The following is a 10,137-nucleotide window of genomic DNA, read 5'->3' on the forward strand; positions in this document are numbered from 1 at the left end:
GAAGAAGGGTCCTGACCCGAAACTTAGCCCATTTCTGAAGAAGGGTCACAACCCGAAACATCTGTTTTCCTGCTGCTCTGATGCTGCCTGGCCTGCTGTGTTCATCCAACTCCGTACTGTGTTGTCTGTAATTCCGGCATCTGCAGTTCTTGCTATCTTTACTCTGACCACATTTGTTTCTTTTACCAGTTACCTTCTTTGACACCTCAATTTCGATACTCCATGAGCATGAATATTTTGACCCTATCCACTCTGTCCAGACCCTTTTGAATGCTTCTGTCAAATCTCCTCTTGGCCTTCTCTTCAAATAAATCCTCCTAACTTCTCATTATGATAAATTGGAAATTTCTAACCCCTGGAACCATTCTCAACCTCTGTATTCTCTGCAGTGTAGTCCCAATTTACCTAAGGCTTCTTAACGCAGTACCTTCCAAACTCTCAACTAAGATCAGAAGGAGAAGGGCAGCATATACGTGGGAACATTACCAACCGTAATTTCCTCCCCAAGCCACTCAGGGCTCAACTTGGAAATGTATTGTCCTTTCTTCAGTGTCACTATGTTAAAATCCTGGAACTCCCTCTGTAACAGCATTGTGTGTCTACCTGCACTAACAGTGGCCACCTACCACTATCTTGAGGGCAACTAAGGATGGGTAAAAGATGCTGGCCAGTTAAAAAACCCTAATTCCCCTGAATGAAGAAAAAATTGAAAACCAGTTTAACTTAAGTTGGTAAATCTATCTGTTCCAATCATATATTAAGAAAATGATTACAACAGAAATTACACTTAACTAGACAGTGGACCCAGCTGCTCCAAAATGAAATACCAATCCTTATTTGGCTGGGAATATGTCTTTTTTTTTTCTGCACACAACTGAAAAAAGACCTTAATAACCATTTTGAAACCATGGTGTAACATGCTTAAAGACATTTTTGACCCCTGATTGGGGTTTTTTTTTAATATATTCATAGAATCCCTACAGTGAGGAAACGGGCCCTACAGCCCAACAAGTCCACACCAACCCTCAGAGCATCGCACCCAGACCTGTCCGCCTATAACCCACCTAATCTACACATCCCTGAACACTATGGGCAATTTAGCATGGTCAATCCACATAGCCTGCACATCTTTGGACTGTGGGAGGAAACCGGAGGAAACCCACGCAGACACGGGGAGAATTTGCAAATTCCACACAGACAGTTGCCTGAGGGTGGAAGCGAACCTGGGCCCCTGGTGCTGTGAGGCAACAGTGCTAACAACTGAGCCACCATGCTGTCGGGTTCTTAATTAGCTATAGATGTATAAGCAGTTCATATTCAATCCAAGATTGACCAGGAATTTCATTGGTTTCTTTACAAATAGTGGTCATTTTAGTGATGTCACTTCCTGCTATCTCCTGATTCATTCTTTTTCCACCAAGACAAGATAGCACTGGAAATGCAGTTTGTATGTTTAGGCCATGTAGGGTCACCTTCCATTAATTTTTTTTTTCTCAAATGATAATCTAAATAACAGGACTACAAAACTCGCTACTGAATCATACAAACGCAAACGTTCTGTTACACCCAAACCCTGAGCGAGGTTCCCCAATTTGTTACAGTTCCAGGCGAATGCCCCAAATCATTACCTTCCCAAGTAAGAAGAATGAAATGGCTTCTTTAGTCACCTGACCCCTTGGTTTGTTGCAACACAATTAATTTGAAACTAGATATCTGTCCTTGCAGATTCTTGTCTCCTAGACTTAAAGGGACTTGTGTTTTTAAAAGGTGCCAATTTAACGAGGCTTTCGTGAATTAATCAAAAGTAAATTTAATAATTACTAAATGCAGTAAGAGTTAGTAACAACAATGTGGACAGACTAGGAATAAGAGGCAACTTTTCTTTCTCTCTCTCTCTCTCCAGCCTCCTTCCCTGACGTGTTCTCTCACTGTCTCTTCCTGCGCCTGCCCCAGCACGCCCCCAACACCCATTTTTGTCTGTATCAGCATTATTTTTAAAATGAAAAGATCCCTTATTGGAACTTTTCAGTTTTAAAAATTTCCATGTACTTTGGGATTCTGACCCACAGTCATGACTGTGTCCATTGGTCTTTTACATGCATTTGTTCCAAACGAAACACTTCAAAACATAACCTGTATCTTTAAGTAAAACTGTGTGTGTGACAAAGCCTAAGCCAAAAACAATAAAGCCATAAATCTTATTTTTGACTTATTTAATGATTTTTCTCCAACAAAAACTGTTACTAATAATTTAAACAGAATATTTTAATTCCTCACTTGTTTGATCAAGTGTGTATTATAAACTGTTCAAAAATAACTGAAACCTGCAGTGATACCCAGAACTTTAGACAGTTCTCCAGCTGAGGTTGAACTAGTGTTTTATTTAAGTTCAAAACTTTCTTGATATTGTACTCTGTGACCCTGTTGATAACACCGAGATACCCCTGCTCCTTCAGCCACTAAGATTTATAGTCTTTATTTTGTCTGTGTTCTTCCTAACAAAATGAATTGTTTCTCATTTGTCTCCATTGCACTTCATCCATCTCTGCCTGGTCTGCCCATTCTACCAACTTGTCCATGTGTTTTTGGAGGCTATAATCTCTTTCTCTCAGTTTACAATGCTCCATTGTAAAATTTAAATTGGAAAAATTAACTGGATAATTGTGAATGGAGGAGGGGGTGGTGTGGAGGAGGGGAAAGGAATGGGATTAATGAAAGAATTATCTTGAAGATCTCAATGGCCTCTTCCTCTGCTGCATCATTCCATGATTCTATGAACATAATTCTGGTTACATTATGGAATCTTCAGTATTCTAATGTTGACAGATAACTCCATATTTAAAAGGCATGTTGAAAAAGGAAAGATTGATATTTTTCCTCAAAAAAAAAACAAAATCATTTAGATATTTTGAAATTTATTTAAATTAACTTTATATACAGAAGCCACTAACACCAAGGTTGACTTTCTCCTGTTTTAGAAGTCCATCCAGATTTATGTACACAACTAGAACTAAATGCTGCCGCAACCAGGTGCACAGTGACAAACAGCATAAAAGCCCCTACGCATTGGTTCAGAATGACCTGAAGAATCTATATGATGAAATCAGGCAGGTATGTCAGTCCAGTGGCTTTCATTTCTACTAGCCAAAGTTTTCATTTTCATAAATACAGAGGATTTCAAAACTGGGTAATGGCAGAAGTATAAGGCTTTATCTATTAAATGTTACCACTTCAATAGTGAAATCATGTCCATTAATGATAGGTCAAGGCAGAAACTGAAAGGCTTTTGATACAAAGTATTTAATCTTCACTTTAAAAGTTGAGATCCTGCAACGCAGCAGGAGGGGAGGCGATGGCCTAGTGGTATTATCACTGGATTGTTAATCCAGAGACCCAGATAACGTTCTGGGGACCTGGGTTCAAATCCTGTCATGGCAGAGGGTGGAATTTGAATTCAATGAATATCTGGAATTGGGAATCTAATGATGATGACTGTGAATCCATTGTCAATTGTCTGAAAAACCCATCTGATTCACTAATGCCTTTTAGGGAAGGAAACTGCCATCCTTACCTAGTCTGGTCTACATGTCACTCCAGACACAGCAATGTGTGGTTGACTCTTAACTGCCCTCTGGGCAATTAAGGATGGGCAATAAATGCTGCCTAGTCAGCGACACACTCATCCCGTGAATGAATAAAGAAAAAGAAATGTTAAGCTAGGAGAATACAGGTTTCTTACTCTGTTGTTCAGTTGGTAATCTTGAAAGCCATTTCCCAAGTTGATGGCTTTCCATGTAAAGTAGTGAGAAACTGAGAATGACCCAACTAATGAAAATCTTGTTTGTCTGAATTGACCTGAGGTCAGGGAATCTAGTTTACTGGTTAATCCTCTCAAATAGAATTTGACCTCCTTGATGAGGGAAGAATGGTGTGTAATCACTAACTTGACTGATATGCTTTTTAAAAGCCAAAAGGTTTTTAATAAGCATAATTAAGGGTTATTGAGCTGGGGGCAAATCACATCATAGTTGGTAGGCAGAAGGCCCTTGTCGTCAATGACTAATCGCCATAATCTTTGGTTTTATAATGCAGACTGAAATGGGAAAAGAACGCTATCAAAAATACAGGAAAATAAAAAGCTATGGTCTTTACATACCTGGGAACAGGCTATTTTAGAATGTTTAAAAAGATAGGATTAATAAAGGATCACACAGTTAAGGGAAGTGTTCAGAACATGATAGAATTTCAAATTCAGTTTGAGCAGAGCAATTGAAGTCTTGAACTGGTGTCCTCAACTTAAATAAGGCCAATTTCTAAGATGTGAAGAAAGACTTAACTAAAGTGGACTGGAAGGTTGGTAGGTCAGCTGTGGCAAATCAGCAAAAAAAAAAGGGGCTGTTGTGGTGCAGAGGTTGTGTCCCTACCACTGAATCAGGAGACTGGAATTCAAGTCCCACCTGCTCCAGAGATGTGTAATAACATCTGTGAACAGGTTGCTTAGGAAAAGAGGTTAAATAATTTGTAAAAATATATGGTTAACAAAGGCAGTCAAGGAGAACATCCAATCAAAACTAAAGCATACAAACCGGTGAAAACCAATGATAGGTCAGAGAATTTACAGTTTTTTTTTCTTTAAGGAACAACAGTGGATGATTGAGAAACTGAATAAAGAGGGAATAAGTTAGCCAGAAATATGAAAACAAATAGGAAGAACTTCGATGGGTATTTTAAGAGTAGCTAAAGTGAGTATGGGACCTGGGAGGAAGGGACTGGGTTATTGATGACTCAAACCACTGTTTTGTTCGTTTTGATCAACACTAAACTGTCCCTAAGATATCTGTCTGAGTAAGGTGCTAATGGGAGGCACTGTCTTGAATCCGGTTCAATCAAGAATGATGAAGTATTTAACAAACTAATGGAAATGAAGGCAGACAAGCTGGCAGGACCTGATGTCCTGATTTTAAAGGAAGTGGTTGCAGAGAAAGTGGAGGCTTTGGTGGAAATATTCCACACCTTATTGAATTTTGGGAGAGTTCCAGTGGATTGGAAAACTGCTAATGTGATGCTCCTGTTGAAGAAGGGAGGGAGATTGATAGGCTAACTGGCCTACAGTTTCCTCTAGCGTATCATTTGAGAATGTTCTGAAGTCCAATTTTAAGGAAAAAATAGCAAGATGTTTTAAAAAGCTCAACACAAACAAATAGTCAGTGGTTTTTTGAAAAGAAAATCATGTTTGACAAATTTGGTAGGGTTCTTTGAGCATATAACAAGCAGAATTGATAGAGAAATAATAGATACAGTGGATTTGGAATTCCAGAAGACATTCAATAACGTGCTACATGGAATGTTATTGTGTAAAATAGGAGGACATGGTATTAGGGTGATTTTATTAGCATGGGTTGAGGATGGTTTAATATGTGGAAGCCAGAGCTGGGATTAACTGGTAAGGTTGGAAAGACATAACTAGCCACACGGATCAATGCTAAATCTTCAATTATTTATTACCTATTAATGACTTGGAGTAGGGAGTAGAGTGTAATATATCCAAATTTGCTACTGATACAAAAATAAATATTGTGGTGATGTAAGGAATCGGCAAAAGCCTGGCAGATGGACTTTCATGAAGGAAAGTTTGAGGTCATACACTTTGGTAGGATGAGACGGAGAGACTCTTAACAAAAAAAGAGTGTGGTGCAGAGCGATCGCTGTGTTCTTGTGCATGTAACACAGTTAGCATGCAGGTGCAGCAAGTAATTAAGATGGCAAATGAAATTTTGGCCTTTATTGCTAGTGGTTTAAAGTTTAAAATTGGGTAAGTCTTGTTATTGCTATATGGGATCTTGGTGAGGCCACACCTGGAGTATTGTGTACAGTTTTGGTTCCAGTGTTTTTAATAAAAGATCTATACTGTCAATGGAGGTAGCTCAAGAGATTAGTTAGGATAATTTTTCAGATGAAGGGATTGACTTATCAAAAATGGCTAAACATTAGGCCTTTATTCATTAGAATTTGCAAGAATGTGGGTGATCTTATTGAAACATTCATGGTTCTGAGGGGGTTTGACAGGATATATGGTGAGAAGCTATTTCCATTTGTAGAGGAATTTTGAACAAGGTACAAGGTTGCAGAATAACAAGACATGCCTTTGAAACTGAGGTGTGAAAGAATTTCTTCTCCCAGATTCCAGTGAACCCCTGGATTTCTCTATCCCAGAGATTTGTAGATACCTGATCATAGAAAATATTTAAAGAGGAAGTAGGTTGATCTTTGAAATATCGTGAAGTCGAGGACTGAGGAGCTGGTACAAAAGAGTTGAGGCCTGGTCCTCGATCTTGTAGAATGGCGGGGCTGGATGGCCTAGTCGTGCTCCTATTTCTTGTGTTCTTATCTACCTTTCCCTAAATTCAGGGTTGACAATTTTCAGCAGATAGCAACCAATGTATGTCTGGACAGTACTGTTTTTAATTTATTTGTTTGTATTGATTAAATTCCTTGTAAAAATTGGTTTTAGCATCATTAAAACATTTTAAATTAAAAACCTGATGATTCTTTCCTAAACCTGCAAAATAGAATATATATTATATCCCTGTGAATGCATAATATTATTACCTGCATTACACCTACTGAGTTATCCTGACCATTAATGTCTCATTTCATCTTTAATATTAGCTGTGCAGAGTTGAGGAGAGACAGAAGTGAGAGATACAAGTATAGATTCCTCAGTTTAGGGATGATACAAATGAGAGAGGTTTTTGCAATCATGTTGCATCCTGTTGAATATATAGGCAAAAGGGTAAAGACATAGCTGGTTTGCCTGTATTCTTTTTTAACACTTATTCTTGAGATTTGGCCTTTGCTGGCAAGGCCAGCATTTATTACCCGTTCCTAGTTGCAAAGAGGATAGCAAAGATTTGGAGTTGTATGTAGGCCAGATCATTTGATTGATTTTTATTTATTGTCATGTGTACCAAAATACAGTGAAACGCTTTGTTTACAAGCGGTATAGGCAGATCATAGTAAGCAAAGGATGTACAGATCAAAAAGACTTAGAGGCATACAGGTTACATTGCACAGGACATGCGCCATGCACGATCAGCATTAGTTGAGGCTAGAGAGTCCATATATCAGTCTGATAATAGCTGGGAAGAAGCTGTTCCTGAACCTGCTCGTGCATGTGTTTAGGCTTCTGTATCTTCTGCCTGACAGAAGAGGTTGTAGGAGATCATTAGTGGGGTGCAATGGGTCTTTGATGTTGGCAGCCTTTCTGTGGCAGTGAGCCTTGTAAATGGAGTCCATGGATGGAAGGTTGGCTTCCGGGATGGTCTGGGCTGTGCACACCCCTTCTGTCGTTTCTTATGGTCATGGGCAGAGCAGTTGCCATTCTAGGCACCCAACCAGTATGCTTTCAATGGTGCATCTGTAGAAGTTGGTGAGGGACTTTATGGAAATGCCAAATTTCCTGAGCCGCCAGAGGAAGAAAGGAAAAAGAGGCATTGCTGTGCCTTTTTGACTGTCGCATCTACACGGAAAGTCTAGTACAGGTTGTTGGTTATTGTTACTCCGAGGAACTTGATGTTCTTCACCGTCTCAACCTCACTGTATATGGGAGCATGTTCTCCTCCTTTCTTTCTGAACGAGCAGTTCTTTAGTTTTGCTGACTTTGAGAGACATATTGTTTTCATTGCACCACGTCACCAAGCCCTCTATCTCCCTTTTGTAGTTTGACTCATCGTTGTTAGATATCCATCCCACTACAGTGGTGTCATCAGCGAATTTGACAACACAGTTGTAGGTGTAAAGGGAGTAAAGTAGGGGCCTGAAGATGCATCTTTTAGGGAACCCCAGTGTTGTTGTGGAGGAGGTGCAGTTACCTATCTTCACTGATTGCAGTCTGTGGGTCAGAAGGCTGAGGATCCAGTTACAGACGGCAGAGCCCAGATCGAGGTCAGAGTTTTGTGGTCAGTCTGAAGGCGATAATGGAGTTGACTACAGCTCTGCCTTCAATGAGCAGGAGTCTGACGTAGGTGTCCTTTGTTATCCAGATGTTCCAGGCATGAGTGCAGGGCTGGGGATATGGCATCCTCTCTGGACCTGTCATGTCAGTAGGCAAATTGTAGGCGATCAAGGCAGGTTGGGAGACTGAAGTTGATATGATCAGGTAAAGAAGGCAGATTTTCTTCCCTAAAGAACATTAGTGAATCAGTTGGGTTTTTACCGCAGTTGTCACCATTAGGCCAGCATTTTTTAAATTCCAGATTTTTTTTAGTGAAATATAAATTCAATAATCTCCCATGATGGGATTCAAACCCATGTCCCAAAAACATTAAACCAAAAGTCCAAAGAACTGTGGATGCTGGAAATCAGAAATTAAAACAAAAATTGCTGGAAAAACACAGATCTGGCAGTATCTGTGGAGAGAAAGCAGGATTAATGTTTCGGATGAGTAACCCTTCTTCAGAACATTAGCCTGGGATTCTGGATTACTCGTCCAGTGACATTAGCACCATACCACCATCTCCCCACTATGCGTTGACTAAATATCCTGTTAAGCTTGGCAAATGTGCACCCTTTCTGGGCAAAAGGTTTCTGCTAAATGTAGAACTATTCCCCAGAATGTATTACTATCTTCGGAAGAAGATAAAGCAAGAAAGTGAGGAAGAGTACGGCAAGCATTTAGTTTGTGATCTTGCAAGTTATTGTTTGGGTAATTAATCTTCTACAATACAAGCACAGTTAATCCAGTCTGTTTTGTTTTTCCTGTTATTGCTCATTAGTTATTAATATGTAAAACACTTTTTTTTTCTGAAATGTAACTGTTTAAATGACCTTTCAGCTATTAGCAGTTTCTTCAGACCTTAAGGCAATTTGCGATTATTACTTTGATGGAAAAGGGAAGGCTTTTCGGCCAATGATTGTGGTATTAATGGCAAAAGCGTGCAATATCCACCATGGCAAGAACAGGTGAGTGAAGTAAATTTTGTAAAGTAAACTGAAATAAAAAAACTTTTGAGTAGACCTGAGAAGTATGGGATGTGAAGCAACTAAAGATGGTTGGGCCTAGGATATTATGCTGAGCAACTTCTGGTCAGGTGTCCTCAAGCTCCGATAACTGACCTTCAACAACTGCAGCCATCTTTGCACGTGCCAGGCATGACTTCAACTTATGGAGACTTTTCCCTGATTCCCAGTGACTCCCGTTTTGCTGAACTAATTAGTACCACCCACTGTCAAATGTGGCCTTGTTTTCAAAAGCACTCGCCTCATCTCGAGAATTCAGCTTTTTTTGTTTGCCCATGTTTGAACTAATGACTTGTAAAAATCGTAGTGGGTAGAAATGCTCGCATTAGTAACTCATTACAGCCTTGGTTCAAACATGGGCAAAAAAAAGCTGAATTCCAGAGTTGAGGCGAGTGCTTTTGAAAACAAGGCCGCATTTGACAGTGGGTGGTACTAATGAGTTCAGCAAAATGAGAGTCAGTGGGAATCAGGGAAAAGTCTCCATAGGTTGAAGTCATGCCTGGCATGTGGAAAGATGGCTGTGGTTGTTGAAAGTCAGTCATTTGAGCTCGAGGACATCTGTGCAGGAGTTCTTCAGGGTAATGTCCTAGGCCCAGCCATCTTCAGTTACTTCATGATCTTCACACCACCGCAAGGTCAGAAGTGGACATTCACTGATCATTGCACAATTTTCAGCACTAAGTAGTACTCCTCAGATACTGAAGCAATCCACGTTCAAATGCAGCAAGACTTGGCCAATATCCAGGCTTGGGCTGAAAAGTCACAAGTAACATTCACACCACAAATGCTAGGTAATAACCATCTCCTAATAAGAGACAATCTAACTATCACCCCTTGATATTCAATAGCATTTACTCACATTCAACATCCTGGGAGTTGTTTTTCAACCAGAAACTGAACAGGACTCGTCCTTTAAGTACTGTGGCTACAACAGCAGGTCAGTGGCTATGAATCCTGCAGCAAGTAACTCCCCTCCTGACTGCCCAAAGCCTGTCCATCATATAAAAGGTGCAAGTCAGGATTAAAGTAGCTAGACACCATCCAAACTGCCCACAAGAAGCTGGTGGAGAGCTACCTTCTTGAACTGCTGCAGTCCATATGTTGTAAGTAGACCCACAA

The 10,137-nt window shown here is 39.9% G+C and overlaps 1 protein-coding gene across 1 annotated transcript in view; it reads left to right on the forward strand.

Annotated features, from left to right (window-relative positions):
- Positions 1–10,137, forward strand: part of LOC125485207 (all trans-polyprenyl-diphosphate synthase PDSS1-like) — a 28,334-nt gene that overhangs the window by 5,543 nt on the left and 12,654 nt on the right. Inside the window, exons 3-4 of the mRNA XM_048606874.1 lie at positions 2,979–3,111; positions 8,834–8,961. Coding sequence (XP_048462831.1) covers positions 2,979–3,111; positions 8,834–8,961 — 261 coding nt within the window. The remainder of the gene's footprint in view (positions 1–2,978; positions 3,112–8,833; positions 8,962–10,137) is intronic.

Source organism: Rhincodon typus, chromosome 2 (genome assembly GCF_021869965.1).
Source record: "Rhincodon typus isolate 14 chromosome 2, sRhiTyp1.1, whole genome shotgun sequence".
In the NCBI taxonomy this organism is placed as follows: Eukaryota; Metazoa; Chordata; class Chondrichthyes; order Orectolobiformes; family Rhincodontidae; genus Rhincodon; species Rhincodon typus.